This window comes from Podarcis erhardii (assembly GCF_964252035.2).
Source record: "Podarcis erhardii genome assembly, chromosome: 7".
NCBI classification, from domain to species: domain Eukaryota; kingdom Metazoa; phylum Chordata; class Lepidosauria; order Squamata; family Lacertidae; genus Podarcis; species Podarcis erhardii.
In genome coordinates, this window is record NC_138511.1 from 53,624,685 (window position 1) to 53,647,506 (window position 22,822).

General features: G+C 39.2%; 1 protein-coding gene across 4 annotated transcripts in view; it reads right to left on the bottom strand.

The window, feature by feature from the left end:
• Window positions 1–4,751: 4,751 nt before the first annotated feature.
• The window catches only part of CBFB (core-binding factor subunit beta), a 44,560-nt gene continuing 26,489 nt past the window's right edge, over window positions 4,752–22,822 (bottom strand). Inside the window, exons 4-6 of one of the 4 annotated variants that reach the window (XM_081871621.1) lie at window positions 20,907–21,023; window positions 16,038–16,161; window positions 4,752–6,967 (exon numbers count right to left, since the gene is read on the bottom strand). In XM_081871621.1, the coding sequence (XP_081727747.1) occupies window positions 6,945–6,967; window positions 16,038–16,161; window positions 20,907–21,023 (264 nt within the window). In that variant the 3' untranslated portion in view covers window positions 4,752–6,944. Of the gene's footprint in view, window positions 6,968–16,037; window positions 16,165–20,906; window positions 21,024–22,822 lie in introns of all 4 variants that reach the window. The other 3 variants (XM_081871619.1, XM_081871620.1, XM_081871618.1) reach the window with 3 other exon arrangements.

Here is a 22,822-nt window from a genome sequence, read left to right on the forward strand (position 1 = left end):
TCTCTTTCTTCCTTTGTTTGCTCACTTGGACAGGTACAGTTGAGAAATTAAACATTGTCAAGACACCCGAGAAGGGCATTTTATGAGGCTTGCAAGCAGATCCTGTGACTTGCGGCCCGTTTAAGGTGGAGCAACTTACAAACCCAGGGGGATCTACATACAACCTCGACAAACCTGTGTTCCCAAACGTGTTTGCTATAGTTGTCTTGGATTAAAGGATTGGGAAGGGACATTGTGGGCTGTCTAGTCCAACCTGATGCTGGAAACCCAGAGCTAGAATGCCAACAAACGGCTGCACAGCTTCTGCTTGAAGATCTCCCATGAGGGAGAAAGCCCACCAGTAGCAGTCAGTGTGGTAGGACAGAACTACAGAGCTACTTCTGACACTAGAATTTGGGCACATCTAATGAAGCTGAATGTTGGAAGCAATATGCTTCTGAAAATACCAGTTTCTGGAAACAGCAGAAGTGAAGAGTGCTTTGCGCTTAAGTCCTGCATGTGAGCTTCCAGGCATCGGGTTGGCCACTTTAAGAACAAAAAGCTAGGTTAGATGGACCATTGGCTTGTTTCAGCAGGCTCTTCTTATTGGTGCATGTTTATGATCTTGTAATTTTATAATATTTTAATTACAGTGGTACCTCAGGTTAAGTACTTAATTCATTCCAGAGGTCTGTACTTAACCTGAAACAGTTCTTAACCTGAAGCACCACTTTAACTAATGGGGCCTCCTGCTGCTGTCGTGCCGCCGGAGCACGATTTCTGTTCTCATCCTGAAGCAAAGTTCTTAACCTGAAGCACTATTTCTGGGTTAGCGGAGTCTGTAACCTGAAGCGTATGTAACCTGAGGTACCACTGTATCTGCAAGGGGATTGTAACTGGACTATTGTGCAGGGTTAACATATGTAATATTGTGTTCTATGGCAATTGATGGTGGTTGGACAGTGTTTTTGAAGCTACCAGCATGAGTTTGACCAAAGTGCGGGAGGCAGTGGAAGACAGGAGTGCATGGTGTGCTCTGGTCCATGGGGTCACGAAGAGTCAGACAGACTAAACAACAACATGGCAATTGATCTGCCTTGGTCATGCATGAACAACAGCCATGGAGCTTACGGTGCTTTTTACAAGTGGATATCCAGCACAATAAAGCAGTGAGTGTTGGACCAGAGTGGCCTGTGTTCAAATCCCCAATTCAGCTGTGAAGCTTGCTGCGTTCCCTTGGTGCAGCCACTATTTCTGTCACCTACACTGTTGACCTGTGGCCATACACAGACTCTGAGCTCCTTCAAGGAAGGGATACAGGGGTGTTATAATACAAAGGCAGAGCTGAGGAAGAATCAGGTCTACATATTCCCTGTTTGCACGTTGTTTTACAGTAACCATTCAGTGCTTGGAACTAGTTGCTTTGGTAAAAAAAACCCTGAATTTGTTGAATAGAGCTCATATACACTATCAGCATTATTAAATCATGACCCTCCTCCTGCGTGGAAACTATTTTACAAGACTTTTCCCACGCTCGATTCTTTCAGCTTATAGTGTACAGGAGTGGGGTGGGAGAATGGCACAGTATTGTAGCATCCCTTGGTTTGGAAAGCACATGACTCACTTCCTAAAGCTGTTGTGTGGACCCCCCCCCCCCGACAGGCAGCCACCGTTTAAGAGAACTGCTCTAAGTTTTGATCTTATTTAGCATGTGGGCTTTGGTCACAAAAATAGTTTTCTGTGGTTAATATAAGGAGAACTGGGACTAGGGTTTTTACGTAGAAAAAAGCAAGCTTGTAATCTGCACAGTCACATTTCTAATGTGGCTGAATACATTTAAGAATCTTAAATTCCACAATAATAGATTCACTGTGGAGAAAGAGAAAGGTGAATTTGGAATTTTAAGAGAAAAATGTCCTGAGACTGGCCAGGAAGAAACATAAGAAAGTGCTTTTTACGAAAATGAAATGACAAATATAGAACAGTGTGTGTGTGTGTGTGTGTGTGTGTGTGTGTGTGTGTGTGTTATAAATAAGCAGCTGGTGCATTCTCTTCCTATCTTTTGCATTTTGGTTACACTGCACTTTTAAACATTACAAATCAAATACAAATTTGATGTTAATATTTAACACGAAAAGAAACATTTTACTCTCCTCTTCCATTTTATCACCATTCAGTGAAGCAGTGGCACATGAAAGAAAGAACAGACTAAGTAGATTGCACTGTCAAAATGTGTATTCAAGTGCAGATGCTAACTGACTTTTGTTCTACAGTATGCTCAAACCGGTGGGAATGTATTCAAATATACACCCCGCTGAAAATGTAAAAATATGGAAGATGCCTTTTACTGAGCCAGACCATTGGTCCATCTAGCTCAATTTGGTTTACACCAGGGGTTGGCAACCCAAGGTGCATGGGCCACAAGCGGCTCACAGGGGTCATTTAACTGGCCCACGAACCAAGCCGCCTGCTCGGCGAGTCCCCGTGTGCTGCGCTAAGCCGGCGTGGCGTGGGGACTCACTTCCGCGGCACTGGAAATCACAGCTGCCGGAAAACATGGGCGTGTGTACTCACACACGCACACAATCCAGCCCATGGAGCGATCTCCGCTGGAGTGAACCAGCCCAGGCAGGGTAAACCTTGCCGACGCCTGGTTTACACTGACTGACAGTGTCTCTCCAGAGTTTCAGACTGCCTCCTCCTCCTTGCTTACAATTGTATGTACAATGGTACATCGGGTTACATACGCTTCATGTTACAGACTCTGCTAACCCAGAAACAGTACCTCGGATTAAGAACTTTGCTTCAGGATGAGAAAATAAATCGTGCTCCAGCGGCGCGGCAGCAGCAGGAGGCCCCTTTAGCTATAGTGGTGCTTCAGGTTAAGAACAGTTTCAGGTTAAGAATGGACCTCCGGAACGAATTAAGTACTTAACCCGAGGTACCCCTGTACTGTTTTCTGTTGACATTTGAAGACCCAAGGGCAGTGTGTACAAGCACCGCCTTTGGCACCTCTCCCACATAAAGACTTTAAAAAAGCTCTCATCAACAAAAAAATCCTCTCTGCTTCCATGAATTTCCTGCTACAGTCTTCATGGCAGCTATTTCCCTGTAATATGTAAAGTTAAAGAAATGTGTAGTGCTTAGAAGCTGCTAAATGTTCTTTTCAGTATGCACCTGTGTGTCCTCTGGCTATTTTTGACACCTGCTATCCAATAAAGCTATGTATACAGCTATATTATCTGTACTAATAGAACAGCAGATAAACTCATTGGCATGTGGCTTCATTGACTCTAAACATAAAAACAGCCCCCCCCCCAGCTTTTTGAACAGCAGGGCTATATTATATTACGAGAAAAAGAAAAGAAAGGCAGCAGTGTTCAAATCTCTCTGAGACAGTGAGCATTTTCAATAAGCATTTGTGGAAACAGGTTAAAAAACACTTGCACCAGGGTCTTCCTTGAAATATATTTTCACCTTTAAGTTGTGCTAAAGGTATTGTTCTAACTCAATACCTTATGCATCCACCTATCCAAAGTCTTTATATTGAATGTATTTTCTCCACCGCAGTAAAAAGGCTAGAGTTTGAATTTGAAAAGCAGATTTGCCGACTGTTCAGTGAGAATCGGATCAATTCTGCCATTAAATTCTTAATGAAGTGTCATCCCAAGCCCTTATATAGTGTATTGAAAAGCAAGATGCAGTATAAAAGTGACACTGAGCACCTCAGTCAAAACAAATGCAAAATAAAAGCATGCCCTGACATGGGATAGTAAAGCAGCTGGAGGAGGAGGAGAGGACAGTGCATAAAGAAAGATCTGTGGGTGGAGAGGAGCCCTTTCCGCATCCTCTGGACTCTCTGGGGAACTCAACAAATCTGCTGTACCTGGAGCTGGGTGTGGAGAGTGTGCAGTTGAATGGGACACAGCTGTGGGCAGCCTGAGGAAGTACCATGCACCTTGGGTCTGCCCATAAAAAGCAAGTGTGGAGTGAGAGAAAGTAATCCGTTTCGGAAGGATGTTCGACTTCTGAAACATTTGCATTCTGAGCTGTGGCTTCTGATTGGCACCTACTTCCGGGTTTTCGACGTTCAGGAGCTAAAACATTCAGGAACGGAGCAGTTCGAGAACCAAGGTTCTACTGTGTGTGTGTGTGTGTGTGTGTGTGTGTGTAAAATGTATTTGTAATATTTTGTTTAAGTTGTCTGTTGCTGCTTTAGATTTTTGTACACGGCTTATATTTTTAATATATTAAGCAGTATATAAATTAAATAATCACAAATCAAAATAGGCATTCTGCAACTGTAATGGATGGAGGGGAGGTCTAGGGTTCTTCTTACAGCCCCATGAACTCAAAGACTGCTTGTTCTTAAATTGGATCTTTAGGGCAAGCTAAATGATCTCAGAGGAAGAACATTCTTGCTCTCTGGTGATGATGAGCAACCCCTACCTATCAATGCAATGGAGGGAGGGAGGGAAGTTGTCAGAAGTAGATTTCAAAACTGGTTTCTGGATGTTTCAGAACCTAATCAAAAGATACAAAATGTAACTTTTAAATATCTATTAATTGTATGATTTAACTCTTGACTAAACTTCTTTATTCTCAACTTGTATTAGCAAAATTCTTAAAAGGGAAATAAAAGGATTAAAAAAGCCCTGAGATGCCACAATAAGCAACCCACAATGATAGTACTTTGGAATATTTGCCAAACTGTCCTTTATCTCTAAGCATACAATGGCACGTATCAATGTTGCAAAGTAATTTACAACCACTTTGTTTCACTCACATAAGTTTATTATAAACGTAAGGTTAACATAGCACAAAAAGATAGCAAAAGCAATCTTGAAGCTTAAGGCAACTCTTAAAGAGATGAGTTTGAAGATGATGCAACTCTTGTTTAAATAGAAATTATGAAAAAAATATCAAATTGCATCAATAACTTAAAGTTTTTAAGTTTAGCAGGTCTGCACTAGCTAGCACAGGGAGAGGGCTTGTGATCTTAATGCCAGCATTAAGACATGGTGGCCCAGTTTGGACAACTGTATCTTGGCTCAACAAGCCAATATGTGAATAAGTCTATTGCCTGGGCACACAGCACCTTTGTTCCTCCCTTGATGATGCAGGTAATAAAACCAGGAAACCTGTAACTATCATTAGTTAGAGTAGCAAAGGGGCTGTGTGCATGAGCAAAACATCTATTTTTATATTGGGCTATTAAGCTGAGATATGATCATTCGAACATGACCATTAAGTAGCCAAATTCTAGATAATAGGGGGGGAAAGTTTATTTACACACAGACAGCAAAGGTTTATATGAAATAGTATAATTTGTGTACTCATTATTGAAACTACTATCAGAAGTAATCAGGAAACACCATACTATTTGAAATACAAAGGAAAGGAACATCACTGACAAAAATGGAACAGCAACAGAAAACTACTTTTTGGACCATTCTTTCTTCACTGGATGAGGAAAATGTGCATGGAAAATTTTTTAAAATGAGCAACATATTTCTATTTAATGGATCTGTTTGGGACAGTACCTATGGATGACTGTTAAGAGTATTAAAAAAAGATTCAGAGTTGTCATATCCAGGAAAGTTGTTCAGATATTTGTAATTGTTATAAGTTCAGCTATCAGCATTGACAAGGAATGTTGCATTCTACTCATATTAACACAGAAAATGAATGTTGTGGTTTAAAGCCTAAAATGATAATTTAGATTAGATTGATGTTCACGCCACATAACAAATGGAGAAACAAAACTGGTTTGACACAAGATTTGGTAAACAGTACTCTTGTGTAATAATAGAAGAAAGCAGGGACTGAAGTGCAAAAGTGAACAATCCTTAATAATTATTTTCTCCAAATCTTACGCTACTGGAAAGTATCATAACAAAATTGTTAAGTAACAAAAAAACACACCAAAGGCAACTTTGGGCCAATATGAGACTGTTTTGCATACAATTCAAATGTCTCAATTCGTATTTTAATCTAAGCTAAAGAATAGGATACAAAAAGAGTTAAGCAGCTACTTTCAACATGATTGTATTCAAGATATCAGCTTCACCCTCAGCCATCATAGACTAATGTCAAATGCAATCAGAAAGATGGAGTATCCCATTTCAGATTTTTACAGAGTCCCTGAAGAGCCGTACTGCAATGAGTTCCAATCAGTTTCAGCAGGTTATCTGAACTACATTAACTACAACTAGTAACTGCAGAACAGAATCTACAACAGAACGTACGGACAGATTAAAATCTCATTTAGACATTTTGCCATCTAAAACATTAACTTTAAGTTAACAATATTTCATGGTATATTGGAGTGTGGTTTTTTTAAAAGTTTATAAACATGTAATTCAGTAAATTAATTGACAACACTGTTACTTGGTCTAGGTTGCATAATGTAAAAAGGATAAAATGTGCTGAAAGAAGAAAGAGAAAGTGCATAAAAAGACAATACCACAAAGAATGCATGTGTACAAGCAAGAACACTATGACAAACAAACTTCCAAAAGCCCATATAAAAATTATTTTGAAAGTTTTTGTTTTTTAAAAAAGTCACAAAAAACTTTATTCTGCAACGTTTGACCTATTCTGAAATGAATGAATATTACAGTTGAGGAATTGTTTTATAGCTGCATTAATTGTTCTCGTCACTAAAATAGTGCCAACAAAATTATAAGCTTGCATAGAGAAACAAGAATTTCAAATCCCCATTGGCAACATGCTTAAAGAAAAGAAATGCAGATAATACAACACAAACATAGTGCAAACCATGGCGGGACATGATAGTTTGGTTGCCGCAGGTCAGGGAATAGACTATAGTATATACCCAGTTATCACAGTTTCTGGTCTTTTAATTCCATCATTTGCCAAGTTTAAGCGTCACACTAATGGCACAGCCGTTGTTCACTTAACGCAGTTTGAGATCATCACCACCTCCCAGGGTTGAGCCAGGACTAGGGTCTTGTTGTCTTCTTGCCTGAATTAACATGGAAAGGTGGAGAAAGGAGGAAGAGAGTTAAAATGTATTGAATATTTTAAAGCAAAATATGGATTCAAATGGTATATATCAATATTCATTCTAAACCAACATTAAGAATACTTGACAAAAATGGTCCTCTCTATCCCCATGCTCTTCCCCAGAATGGCCATGGCACACTTTTCCTCAAATCAAAAAAGGCCCCATAGAGCTAGCAGGGCTGGCTCTCCCAGCTGTTAAAAGGGTTAGAATATGAGGTGGCAGTCTTAACCCTGGGAAAGGGAAAACCAAGTATCTCTGCCACTGCTGTCACTCATTTGTAAGCAGTTTCTACATACGCCACAGGAATTGAAATTGTACTTTTCTTTTTAGTGGGGGCATAAAGACCATTTCCATGTACTCACCTTCATCCAAATATTCTAATATAAAAACCAGACCTTATGAAAACCTGTAGAAGTCATTTTTTGGCTTTGCTGAGACAGGAATTTATAAATCATGAAGGAAACAGTGGCCCAGTTCAGTCATAGAGGGGAAACCAGTGGTTCCCCTTATGTCTGACCTGGGCTAGTATTGATTCTATTCAGAAAGACAAAAAGAGGAAATTGACAAAAACTTAAAAACAGCACTAAGGATGCATTTATTAAATGGCAAGTGACATTTTTGACAACCTGCTTTCATTGAAAAATGAATTCCGTTAAAAAAGTTAAGCAAACATCATTAAGCAAAACTAGAAATAATAATATTTCTCTACCACTCTTCATTTGAGAATCACAGAGCAGTTTACAATATAAAAACAAAAAAAAATAACATAGTAACAAATAAAAACAATACTCCCCCAGTTAGCCAAAGGCCTGGGAGGACTGCTTTTGCCTGGCGCCTAAAGATATGCAATGATGATACCAGGTGCAACTCCTTTCCCCACCCCACATCTGCTCTGGAGGATTCCCCAACCTGCTGGAATAGATTTTAGAGGGAGACTGGAAGCTGAAGGAGGGAGAAGAGAAAAAGCAAGCGCCTTTTGCAAAAGCAGAAGTCTGCTGTGCAGGTGGGATGCCACAGTTGGATATCATTCTTATATTTTTATTCCTTTTTATACCCAAGAGACTACGAAAGAGCCTCAAAATAAAATCAGTCGCAGCATTTTTTCCCTGTATGCTACAAGGAGCTGCAAATCTCTCCTCCTAACAGTTGCACTCTTTGTTGGTAAAGAGAAGTCGAGTCTGCTGTTTGTTATGACTATTCCTCTGGCCTTGCCAGATAATCATAGACAAGGTCTTGGGAAGCTGACCCCAAGAACAAGTGCTCAAGTCTTTATATCAGGCCCAAGCCCACCAAGGGCCAGTGGAAATCTCAGTGAAGACAGTTGTCAACACTGATGCTGCACAAATCGCCTGTAAGGAGTTTGACCAGTTGCCAGCAGAAGAAGGGAAAGGATTCTCTGGCAATAGAAGGGACCATAAGATTTTGTCTGTTTCCTCATGCTTTGTTCTTTATTTTCCTCATCCTGTTAATGAAAAACCTGTTAAGGAGCAACTTTGATGGTCTTCATTGCCCATCTGAATCCCAAAGTACCCTTCCCTTAGGAAATCTCACCCCACATCTTTTCTGTAGCCCAAGCCTGTGCTGAAAACCAAGATAACATGTTTGTGTATCATATTAATGCTTTTTTCTTCAAAAAAGCAAACACCTCTATATTAGTACTACTGGGCAGAACTTCAGATTGATATAGGCACATATATTTTTCTTGTAACCTATTACTTCATTGGAATATTTGGTTTTTAAGTATTTAAGAAGCTGAGCACCCTGATCTGGTGGAATGCATCATACCATGGAACCAAGTTTTACTGGCAGTTTCCTAAGGGAAAAAATACCTTGGGACAGGCCTTGGTAATTATTATATACCAATTGGTCCTCAGTATTTAGCAAAAAAAAAAAAAGGGGGGGGAGGAGGAAGTAGGGAAGAGAGAGGCAGTTAAAACACATCACTGTAACGTAAGTTGAACTAAAAAAGGGTTCTACTCTTGCTAGATCATGCCTGTTAGCCAAACTCCAAAATGTACATTAGTAAAAGCACAAAGAACATCATAGGCATCTAGTTATGATTCAACATTGGCCGGCACCAGGGGAGCTGTCTTGTCCTGAATGTGTCAGAAATTGTAAAATGATTTTTAGTTAAATTAACTCTCAACCTGCATATTATTGTCTTGGCTACCTCAAAATGAAAAATTACGAATTAACTGTTTAAGCAATTCAAGTTAGCAAAGCAAATAAATAAGGCAAGATTCCATACATATAAATTAAGCTTTAGTTCTGTTAAGCTAAATAAACAGTGTTTTACAGACAGTTCTTTGTTTCATGGTCTGAGTGTATGAAATTCAACCTCAGCAACTGCACTTAGTTTGTACTGTTAATCAATTTTCAGTATGAACAAAGAAGTCCCCATGACCCAGTTCATGGCAACTCCTGCAGATGGTGCTGGCTGTGTCATACAGGCAGCTTAGGCAGGCAGCTACCAGAGAGACACAATTTAAGGTGCTCTTACTGGAGTTCCTTAGCTTCTTGTGCTTCTTTTAACGTGTGTGGCTTTACAAACCAAGTATAACCCAGAATTCTCTGCAAAACCACAGAAAATTCAAATCTGTTCTCTCAATTTGTACATAACCTTTAAAGCCCTATACGGCCTAGGACCCTCATACCTACGGGACTGCCTCTCCTGGTATGTCCTACAGAGGAACTTACGGTCTTCAAATAAAAACATCCTGAAGGTCCCAGGCCACAGAGAGGTTAGGCTGGCCTCAATTAGAGCCAGGGCTTTTTCGGCTGTGGCTCCAATCTGGTGGAACGCTCTGTCACAAGAGACTAGGGCCCTGCGGGACTTGACATCTTTCTGCAGGGCCTGCAAGACGGAGCTGTTCTGCCAGGCCTTTGGTTGGGGTTCAGTCTGACTTCCTCTCCCCTTTCATAAGAACTTGCATGAAAGTGGCCTCCCAATTTTTCTCACAGGCCCATATAAGTTCAGCACAAACAGTTGGGCCTGGTGAGCATTTAAGGTCCCCTACCCTAATCTGCGGGTTGCCATCTGATTGGATTTTATTCTGATCCTGATCTGATTTGAGGATGTATTTTAATTGATTGTCTGATTTTATGTTAATGTGTTATACATTTGATGTTAGCCGCTCTGAGCCTGGCTTCGGCTGGGGAGGACGGGATATAAATAAATTAATTATTATTATTATTATTATTATTATTATTATTATTATTATTATTAATGTCATTGCCCCACCTGATATGGGGAAATGCCCAAATCTGTACTAGAAGTAGATGATGTGGGCTAAGAGCTGCTTTTTATATGACGTTTTGCTATCCACGAGAGATATGAAGAGTGTACCCTGGATATAAATCACTACTTAAAAGGAAAAAATAGTGACTTTCATTGTAAGGGTCATTCATTTTCAATTGACACCAAACACAGCTTTTTGTGTAAGAAGCAGGTTTTTCATGCTGTTTCGCAAATGGCGAAGAAAAACTGAATGAAAAGGTAGTTCATATAAGGAAACTTTTTTCAAAATGCAGTGAAAAAGAGAATAGACAGAGGCTACAACCATTTTGCTAAGGGTATTCAACCACTGGAATGTGATGGTGATGCCAGATACATACTGCAATGTCAAATAACTTGAATTGTATCACAGTAAATTTCAATTTTACATTTCTTTAAAAATGCAAAATAAAATAATTACAGATATACAGTATTAAGTCTCATGTATTAGCATTTCAAAACAAAAGCATTTTTGTTTTGTTACCGAAATGCTTTGGGGGGAAATAAACTTCTGTGTTACTTAAGCAGAATCAAGGTTCACTTTCTCTCATACATCATGGCAACAGAATAGCACAGGCTTATTTGTTTACGGCTGCAATCCAACTTTCCTAGGAGTAAGCCCCACTGAACATATTGGAACTTACTTCTGAGTAAGCACACACAGACTTGCACTGTAAAGATGTTATCTAGCAGCAAATGGTATACATAAAAAGTGCAACTGAATGCCATACTAAGAAACCCTTTTACATTTTGTCCAAAATCAATGCTGAGTGTGGTATCATGCAGATCAATTTTGCAAGTCAAGCAATACTGTAATATAAGCAACTTCTTCCAGTCAATGCAGGTTAGAAAGAGGCTGAGCATCAGCGAGACAGTGACTGACAGTGATCAATAGTAATTATATATTTATAGCATCTCCACCAGACATGAAACAATACTTTCTCTACTGAAAGTACATTTTATCCTAGTGGGGAAAACCCATAAGAAAGGTAGGATATTTAGCTGCCTTTCATAGACATAAAGATATGATACTAGTGAAACTGGAAAAAGTATTAGGTGGCTAGGATTCAATTTTCAGCTACAATTTCATGCTGTGATAAAGTTTCCTTATTAAAGGAAATGGCCAACTGGTAATTTCAGTATTTTAAGGCATGCAAAGTAATGTTTCCATCACCATATATTCTGATGTTAGATGCCAGCTTCTCAGTCTCTACACACAAAAATCCATCAAGGGGTAAGACATATTTATTTCTTATATTCATACTCTGGATTGCGTTCTTCTTTCTGATGCCTCCAGGCTGCATGTTGAAAGCTTGCTTTCCTCCTCCCCTAGACACAACTGGTCCAATGAAAAGCATCATCTGAGCCATTTTGAATTCTATTTCTACAGCTACTTTTATTTGCAAAACTCTTTTTTTAAAAAAATAATTCAGAGGGGTTTGTTTCTAGGATTCTTGTGACATCTTGAAGACAGTTCTGCTTCATCAGATGCATGAAGTGAAATCTTAGTTGGCAGTTATATGCAAAATAAATTGCAGCTAGTGATAATTAGAACATTTAGCTTAACATACATTTGTTAAATAGGCACACCTTTAAAGCTTTGACTGTTATTTTGGTTGTTTTTACTAAAATTATACAAAACATTAGGATAGGAAGAGAGTTTGGAAACTTTAGCACATTTACTGTCTTCCAACAACAGAAAATAACTTTTTGTCAAATTCCCTTTATGTTGGGGTAGGCGAGTGCTACCACAATATTAACAAATACACTGGGAAATTGCCTGTCCATGACATCAGCCAAAAGTATATACAGTAAACAGAGCATTTGTAATGTTCTTGTCTGAACTGATTTGGACATTTTGCCATATTATGCTTATTGAAGCATGACCAGCAAAGAATCAAAGATGCTTTGCTGAAAATGATTTTGTCATTTATTTTTATCATCCTTCCTGCTCTCAAACTGTCAACCTTCTGTCATAAAGAACAGCTATCAAATAGCATAAGGGCCTAATATTCTTCATTCTGTACCATGAAAAACTCATTTCAATGGCTTGTAAAAAATTTGCATATTAAGCAAATGTATGCAAATATGCTTATTTTGTGCAGACTTGTCCATAAGCAGAGACAGAGAGATATGCAAAGTACTTTTAGTTCAACTCTCAATCCCTGCTACAGAGATTGAAGGATGCTGGATGAGGTGTTTAGCATAAAATTCTAGTTTGCCCTGCAGTTCCAGAAATGTTGGACTTTGTTTAGGTTGGCGTATTATGCAATTCTTTGAAAGGGCAGAAAAGCAGCAGAATAGGTACCAGCAGCAGAATTCAGCGGTTGAAAAAAATCTCAGCTTCATTTAACACAGATGTGTAAACTTAATCAATAACTAATATAACTTATTTGCTCAGAAAAAAACTTTAATTGGCTGCTGTAATTAGAAAACATTTTTCAAATACTGTTTCAAGCCATGTGCCATAACTTGTTTCCATATTATTTGTGTTGTACATCTAGTTTCTCCTTTCAAGTAAGCACATGTCAGTCTTGTATTTTTTAAAAAGAGACTTGCTATTTTATACAAATGTTATTTGAACATGCTCTTATAATTTTATTTGTGAAATCTTTCACTTATGCAAGATTATAAAAAAATGTTTTTGCAGTTTCTTGAAGTGGTAATCAACAATAGTAGCTCTAATAAATCCAGAACAGTTAAGCTGATTTATCCTTTAAAATAGATAAAATAAAATTCAAAATGTGACTGATTATGTTTGAAAGATTCAGTAAGAATTTTTTGTCGGATTTCTTTGCAGATGTAATAATCTACTGGGTTCTTAATAGTTAAAAAAATGTTGCACAGCATGTTATAAAATAAAGGAACATCTTTTCTAGTAAAGAAAGCTGTATAAATAAAGAATAAATTCTGATCATTTTCATATGCTGCTAAGGTTTGGCTGAATGCTTCCCAAGGGCTGGCGCCTCTCTTTTGGTAGGGGCAGACAAAGTATTGCAAGGGTTTCTCTGTCTTCACTGAACTCAAATGTGGTATCTATTAAAGCCATTCAAACGATGCATGATTTAAATATATATATATGTGTGTGTGTGTGTGTGTGTGTGCGCGCGCGCAGACTTTGCAGCAGCTCAAGGTATGATTTATAACAATGAAACTTTCAATCTTCATCGTTCCAGACTTTAAGTGGTCTACTTTGTATATGTATGTGAAAAAAGCAGTGTTTCATGGTTTTATTTTTTAAAAGAAACTTTTCTATATCTTCCCTCTATGAAAATAGAACCTTTTCATTTACTCCATGATCAAGACTACTTTTTAAAATGTATTAAAGTTGCGGGGAAATGAACAAGGGGAAAAATATTTAATTTGGTTTTGAAGTATTTTTAAACAAGTATTACTTCCCAAGTATGTATGTATGTATGTATATGTGTATAAAGGTAAAGGTAAAGGTAAAGGGACCCCTGACCATTAGGTCCAGTTGTGGCCGACTTTGGGGCTGCGGCGCTCATCTCGCTTTATTGGCCGAGGGAGCCAGCATACAGCTTCTGGGTCATGTGGCCAGCATGACTAACCCGCTTCTGGCAAACCAGAGAAGCGCACGGAAACGCCGTTTACCTTCCCGCCGGAGTGGTACCTATTTATCTACTTGCACTTTGACGTGCTTTCGAACTGCTAAGTTGGCAGGAGCCGGGACCGAGCAATGGGAGCTCACCCCGCTGCAGGGATTTGAACCGCCGACCTTCTGATCGGCAAGTCCTAGGCTCTGTGGTTTAACCCACAGCGCCACCCATGTCCCGTATATGTGTATACTGCCCACCCAACAAAAGCAAAAATAACCCCTCTCCCCAAAACACATTTAAAAGGCCATAGATTGTTAGCCCAAAATGTTTCAAACACTGAAAGGGAGATGTGACAAACTTTATCTGGCAAGGAAAACCCCCCAAATTAATTATAAAAATCTGACAGACATAAGAGAAAGAGGGGTTTTTGCCCTTCCAAACGTCAAACTTTATTATGAGGCAGCATACCTCTGCTGGATGAAGAAATGGATGGAGCTAAGAGATACCAACATTTTAGGCTTGGAAGGTTTTGATCTGTGTTTTGGATGACATGTATATCTGCATTATGAAAATCAAGGGTGCACAAAGGTGTCCATGTCATAAGAAGACCATGTCATAAGAAGAAGTATATACACGGTTTGGCAGAGACACAAAGATCTTTTAGAGAAAAAAACCCCAAGATGGGTATCACCAACTGAGGCGGTCTCAGCGATAAGTTTGAACATGGACAAGAAGTGGGCCACTTATAAAGAACTCATAGAGTTTAGAGAAGGAGGAGTTCACCCGAAAAAAGAGAAGAGATTTTGGATCACATTATAGATTGGTTTCAGTACAGTGGTGCCCCGCAAGATGAACACCTCGCAAGACGGAAAACCCGCTAGACGAAAGGGTTTTCCGTTTTGGAGGCACTTCGCAAAACGAATTTCCCTATGGGCTTGCTTCGCAAGACGAAAATGTCTTGTGAGTTCCTGCGGGGTTTTTTTCCTCCCCCCCCCTTTTCTAAGCCGCTAAGCCGCTTATCAGGTGAGCCGCTAAGCCACTAATAGCGCTAATCCGCTAAGCCGTCAATGGGCTTGCTTCGCAAGACGAAAAAAACCGCTAGACGAAGAGAATCGTGGAACGGATTCTTTTCGTCTTGCGAGGCACCACTGTACTTTGAGGTGAACAAGATATTTAAAAGAGACAATAAGGAAAAGGGATTTGTGGAAATGAGTTCAGAATTCGGAAAAATTGTAATAGGAAAGGATGATATACTAATCTAGAAAATGTATAAACTGCTACTGGAGTAGGAGATCAAAGATGATATGGTAAAGGTGACAATGACAAAATGGGCCAAAAATATTGGTTAAAACAGAGAATTGTCTGCATGGGAAAAATTATGGGGGGAAACCATGAATTTCTCTGCCTGCTATCTTGTTAAAGAAAACCTACAAAAGATTATGTACCGGTGGTACTTGACACTCAGCAAATTAGTGAAAATGTATTAAACAGGGTCTAATTTATGCTGGAAGTGCCATGAGGTGGAGGGAACCCTGAGCCATATGTGGTAATCATGTAAAGTTTGTTTCTCTCACTCTTGTCAGAGCAAGAAATGTTTCTGCCATTTGTATCCACAATATTAACACCAACACAACACATATATAATCTGAGTACAGTATATCAAATCAACTTTATCAATTCTGCATGTAGAATAATAAGCTTTATAATATGTTATGCATATTTCAACAGATATGTACCACATTTGCCTCTTTATCCCCATTGCTCTATAAAAAAATAATAAATGCCAGTCTACTATACCATTGATAGGACAAACTTTGGTTCTTTATTTATCAATGTGCATACATAATTCAATGCAAAATTCTATCATATGCAGTAACTACTGTGGCACATGCAGAAATAGGGCACATAGTCTGAATTACTTTGTCCAAGAGGTGAAAGTTAACAATGCTGGATTAGATAATTTTAAATTAAAATATGTTTTAGCTTTAGGGATTCTAAGATCAGCAGCTATGTACTTTCAAGTGGCAAAATTGCACTGACTGAAGAATTTGTACCCTTAATGTACTAATATAATGCTTTTAACCCAAACAGGATTCATTAAAATGACAACATCAAAATAAAACATAAGATTTTAGCAACATGCTCCAGGCAGTAGTTTATTGAGAAAAAAAATCTAGATTTTTGGTAGAGTACTAACCAGTAACTGACAGCAGCTGTGAAACTCTCACCTCCATTTCTTCCCGATGAGACCTGTCTCTGTCCTCGAATTCACGAGTTCTTCTCCGAGCTTCTTCAAAAGCCTGCTGTGCCAATGCATCTTCCTGCTACCAACCAAAAGTACAGGGTCACACAAGAAGCACCTTTACACTGATTTGGGGGGGGGGAACCTCTCCAATTGCTCACCTCTAGACATCATTTAGGCAGTAGTGGGCTGTGGCGTGGTCCTCCCAACACTGACATAGCTTACCTGTATGGGGCAGGACTGTGGTGAGATTAAGACTGCATGAGCACACCAGCATGAGCACTACAGTTGCTCTGTTGGTGTACCTGTGCAGTCCTATCCTATTAATGCTAGTATTGGGAGAGCAGCTTTGCCCCACCATATGGGCAACCATTGGATTTAGGTGACTTAAAGAAATAGAGCAACAAGACCACCTAAAGAGATGAGCTACTAATCATGCAGAATCATGAAGAGGAAAATCTCTGCCTCTCCCTGCTTCCTGCACTGGTACCACTGGCTCCTGCTATTTTTTGGGGACCATAAGCACCCAAAAGGGGCAAAAAGATTTACTCTAAATGACATCTCTCCTCCTCCTCCTTCTTAGACCCTGAAGATAGTGTTGTCTTGTTCTTGGTCTCCATCAGATATTCCTCCAGAGGATCCCCACATATTCCCTCCCACAAGAAATGCCCAGTTGCCAGATTAGTTTTGGATTTTGCATCAACATTCCAGGTCTTGAGCCACAGGTGACTCCCAATGGCCACATCAGTAGCCATAGCCCTGGTGGCAAACTGCATGGCATCCAGCCCCACATCCATCATAAAGGCAGAATCTTTCTTTGGTTTATGAAGACCCTGGCAGAGATTATGGCAGCCACAGGGTACCTCCCCTTGAGGAGGGCCAGTGAAAAGGAAGCCCACAATGACACCACAGAAGAAGCGGCAATGACCCTCACTACCAGAGGCATGACCTCATGTGCCCTATGGCAAAAGACTTCAGGACACCTATCCACTACATTCTTGGGAAATCATACCTATGTCTCTGGCAGCCATCAGGCCAGAAGTAATAGGGGAAATGGGGCATCTACCAAAGAAACCTTGAGCTTTGCCATGCTATATCTGGTCAAGGAGCAAAGCCTCTTAGAAGCTAAGCCCAAATAGTGCACCCCATTAGGTTTGGCCCACTCCTGTAGAAATGGTCTTCTTAAAACTGGAAGGAAAAAGGACATTTGGCTAGACATCAGGGGTAGCCCTCACTTCAAATACTTCCTCCTCCTCAGCCTCCCCCCCCCCCCCAAATGCTTGGGTAGAGAAATCTTCAAAGTTTTATGGGCATTACAGAGAGTACTGAAAGCCTCAGCAGAAAACGGGCAAGGAGCAGCAGCAGGTGCTGTTACATCATCATCGGTCAACAGCTCCCCCTTCTCCCTATCTGAGGACAAAGGGAAAACCACCCTTCCTCAGACCAGTTGGAAGCAATGGCTCTGCTGCTGGAAAAGTCTGCTGGTGTTGCTGCTGGCCAGCAGGAGCAGGCATTTGCCAATACTTCAAAATTAGCTGAAATGGCACAGGAAGGGCCTGCTGGATAGTCCTAGCGTTTCTCCTCTCATCACAGTGACTCAAAACCATAGAGACTTCCTGTTTAGATGCTTTTTCTCAGAGCACCCATACCATATCATTAGAGAGGGAAGGAAGAAGAGGACATGTTGTCCTGCTCATCCTGAAAACAGGAAACAGGACAAGACAGTGCCTGCACTGGAAATATGCCAGCTGAGGAAAAAGCCTGTGCCTTAAAGTGGGAGCGGGTGCTAGCAAGGGCCTATGCCACCAAAGCAGCATTAAGAGAGGCAACCAAGAAGCTCTATGTGAATCTTCTGCATGTGAGCAGAGGATAGCACCTTTGATAGATAGATGATAGATAGATGATAGTAGATAGATGATAGATAGATGATAGATGGATATAGCTATGTTAGGTAAATGATGTAATATGACAAAAGGTGATAACTAAGACCCACTAGAAAATATTGGACTCTGAAAACATGTTAGCATGATGTACTTAAATATGAATTGCAATATAATACGCAAATCAGAATACAAAAAGAGTAAGTCTAGAAATACCATACACCAAAGTTACATAATATTTTCAAATACATAAATTGTAAACTTTCTAAAGAAAGCATAATCTTACCACCATAAACTCTTTTGAGAAGAAATTTAGTTTACAAATAAAACTCTGCAAAACTGCTCTCCTACATTTATATTAGGCAAGCAGAACTCAATAGTTGAGTTCTTTGATAAGGCTATTTTGCCAGAAAAAAATATTGTCTAAATTAAGAGTAAAATTCCTCATAATCCCATTGATAAAATGCTAATATAGCAATGTCATATTTTAAAAAATGCTGAGCTATTTTCCACCAAGTTTTAAAATTTAAAGACATTTCTAAATCTTCTTCAGAACATTTATTTCTAATAGTTGCAGCGAGGTTGTTCAAGTTTCTTTTTGTAGTCCTCCCCACAAACTAATTGACCTATATTAAAGAACTACTTTTTTAACAATATGCAATAAAGTGAAATTCTCTTGCAATTTTTCCAAGCAGAATTACACTCTTTCTTCTTCATCTTGTCTTTTTTAATAATCAAAACTTTTAAGCTACGTTTGTCAAAGTACAGCATGCTACATTCAGCATGATGATTTTCCTTTAATAGTGTAGCTTTGCAAAAATGTGCAGGTTAAATAAGTCCTGCTCCAGAGAATCCAGCTACATTTTAATATACCAAGGGACTAAGTACATTAAATTTTAAAATAAAATGTCTGTAGTGAGAGAATGTCAAATTGCCTTTTTTGCCTAGGGCACTTCCTGCACCCTAAAGCTATTTTGTGAAATGATGTGGAAGAGTTCCCCCTGTGGCCTTGCTTAGTTTTAATACAAACATCTGTCAATCAATAAACATCAGCTTAGGCTCAAGCAGCATGCACTAAAGGGCAATGTGCAAATTTTTCATTAAGGTCTATTTTTAAGTAGCAGCTCCATCTCTCCTTGGCAATTTTTTATGTTGGAACAGCATAATACAAGGTCTTTCAGGGATCTGATTTAAAAAAAATAAATCAATATCTTTTAACAGAGAAGCAAGACCCAAACAGCTGAAAGCAGGATGTTCAATAAAAGGCCATAATTAAATAAAAGCCCTCTTTTTCTAAGAGAAGAATTAATTTCACAGGTAGAAGCTGTTTTACAACTTTTATGTGAAATAGATGTGAACTGCACAAATATGTTAATTAGTAATTAAATCCAAACTGAGGACATCATAATGCCATTATGTAAATCTAGGGTGTGAACAGATTTGGAATACTGGGGTATAGTTCTGATCACTTTACTTGAAAAAAGATATTGTAGTGTTGGAAAAGGTTCAGAAAAGGGTACCCAAAACAATCAAGGGGATGAAGTGACTCCCATGTGAGGAAAGGTTGCAGCGTTTGGGACTTTTTAATTTCAGTTCATTTTGTTGAGAAGAGGCAAGATGATATAAAATAGGGTGAGTATGGAGAAAGTGGTTACAGAAAAAAAATTCTCCCTCTCTTATATCACTGTCCATGAGTTCATGGACATCCCATGAAGCTGGTTGCTGGAAAATCCCATGAAGCTGGTTGACAGAAAAAAGGAAGTGCTACTTCATACCATGCATTGTTCAACTATGGCGAACAACTTAGATGGCTTCAAAAGAGGATTGGACAAATTTATGGAGGAGAGGGCTACTGACTGCTACTAGCCATGATGGGTATGCTCTGATTCTGCAGTTGGAGGTAGCAATGCTTCTAAAAATCCCCTGCTGGAAACCACAGTGTCCTGTGCTCAAATCTGCCTTGTGGGTTTCCCATGGGCATCAGGATGCCAAACTACATGGGCCAGCAGGCTCTTCCCATGTAATTATATTCAAAGACAATTATTTTTCTATTAAGAAAACTACTTATTGTCACCTGTGAGCCTTGCATCTGCCACTGTTTCAGTTTCTAGCATTTCATGGGATGAAATGACAGAGGAGGTGAGGAATCAGGCGTAGGTTAGTTATGAAAGCTAGGTCATAGACAAAAGAAGGAGTGGCCTGGATAAAATATGCATGGATTAGGTACAGAACTATAGGAAGAAGAGGTGGTGGAGGGCCAAAGTTGAGAAAAGAGAATGAGATGGAAGCATCAAAGAAAAGCCTAATACAAGGTCTAGGTCAATAAGAGGCTTTATGTTGCCGAATTTTCAGGGTTTCTTAATGAAGAATTATCAGTTATCACAGACAAATGCATGATTAGTTTAATAACCACTAAAGTACACCATGACTATTCAGTGCCCCAGGTGCAAGTGAACCTACTGCTACCCAAGTAGGTATAAGCAAGCTTCAGTTTTCCTTCCATTTAACTACAGAATAAGCAGGATGGCTATGGAACTAGAAAGCACAGGGTTTGCATGCATTTTAAATTATGGACAAGGAAGTTCAGAAGCACAAAGGGGAAAAGATAAAGAAATTAAGACCAAAGGCAGACCTCCTAGAAAGAACAAGGGAAACTGAAAGAACATGACAGAAGTTTTTCTACTCTCTACTATCTTCTTTTCTTTGAAGGAAAACAGTGGAGAGTGGGGAGACTTCTTCCTTGGACCAAAAGGCAGACTGAAATATGCTGATCATATGTGATTGAAGATGCAACAACTAAATCCAAACAGTGATCCTGCTTATGCTTTCAATTTCTCATTATACAATTTCCCCGTCCAAAGTTATAAAGTATTGCATACCAAAATTACAAATTTTCCTTCACAATATAACTGAGATTTGAGAAGTTTGAAGCTCCCTACTTTACCTGTGCCCGTTCTTCATCAAATTCTAAGCAGCCCATGCCATCCAGTCTTTGGAGATCTATCCAGCCTTTCCAAATAACACAAACACCATTAAGAATCATAGGCGCTTTTAGGTAGACCTGAAATATAAGAAGACATATACTGATAATGCAGACTGTTTGCACAGGCATGAATCAACACTCATGGTCATTACAGGTAAGTCATGGCTGATAATTTACTGTGAATGCAAAGTTCACTCCCATTTCACTCTTCCCTGTTAGTATGAAGAGCAATAAACTACAACTCTTAACTTAGTATTCCTTGTGAAATGAGGATCATAGTTTGCTTCGTTCAAACAGACTATAACTAGTAAGCTAAGAATAAGCCTTCATATGCTCTGCTAAGCCAAAGATCATAATTTCTTGCTCTTGCTCAGTAGTGAGGAGGAGTGAAGTGGGGATGATCTGTGTGTTCGTGGCTTACCAAGACATGCAAACACATTGTGTATATTCAATTGTAATTTTGTTAGCCATTTTGAGAATACCAGTGGAAAATGTAACATAAAAACAAATGAATAAAAACACAGAGTTTTCAACATTGTATTTATTTGTCACATTGAAAGCCAAAACAAACCTCATACCCATGGTAGCTTCAATCAGGGTTGACCCAGTCACTGAAAGTAGTATGTCTGTGCCTTGACTTGGTCACCAGATTCTAAGCTCCCTCCCCCTTCCTTGCTGTCTGCCTACCTGTCCTCCCCTTACTTCTGCACCAGCAGAGGTACTGTCATCACCTCTAGTGGCAGGTGAAAAGCCCAATCAATATGACCATGGTAGGGTTAATATAGCAGGGTCTACCTGGAAAAGATGGTGCCAACTTAAAGCAGCAAATGGTTAGACCTTATCATGAGTTTTTTTCAGCTCAGCTACCAGATATGTAGTGGTGGCAGCAAAAGAGGCATGAGAGGAAATTGGCAAATAAGGAAAATAAAATGAGCACCGTATGGAGTGGGGGAGAGAAGCATCAAAGAAAAAGGAGTGTGACTGAAAAGAAGGGAACCAATGGTGGAGGAAAAGTTTTTTTTCAACCAACTTGCTCCAACCATTGTAATGAAGTCTTTTCAACCCAGCATACGTAGAGATTTATTTAAGTCATGAGTCACATGTGCCAAATTATTTTGAGCATAATTAACTGCCAACAATGAAGTTAGCTTCAAATCCTACACCATAATCACACAACGGTTAATGTTAACCACGGTTAAAATCTGTGTAGACATAACAATGAATCACAGTTAAGGGTAGCAGGGGGTAATTTGCATGCTAGAGAGGGAACAGCTGTGGAGAAGGGAAGAGGAATAGAGAAAATCCCTGTTACATTCAGCAATGGTTATGTACTTTGATGAGCCTTGAAAGGGTATTCTCCATTTTCACTGTATCCAAATATTGTTTTAACCTGCCAGCAAGAAAGTGACCAAAACAAGCTCTCTTACGTAATTACTCATGGAGCTACCTATTTTTTTTCATCTGCTTTCCATAACGCTATTCTAGATGTAGAACTACCATCATGAACACTGCAACTTTTATCAGCTTCAAATATGTGACACCTGGTAGCACTAAAAACGGTCACTGAAAGAAGTGAACTTAGATTTTGAATTTATACAGTTTTTTTCTTCTTGCAAATATCATACAACTATGCAAATATACCATGCACATACAAGTGGCCACATCATTTTGCCAATTAGATTTAAAGTAAAGGAATTTTTAGTAGTAATCAAGAATCATAAAATAAACAAGTTTGTAAGGAGAGTATACTTCTAACATTTGGACATTTGGACATTTCCCCAAACTGCTCAAATCTTGAATGCTTTACTGAAAGAGCTTATCCTTGCAATGAGGTTTGGCACAATAAATGATGTTCCCAGAAACTGCTTGTAAGTAAA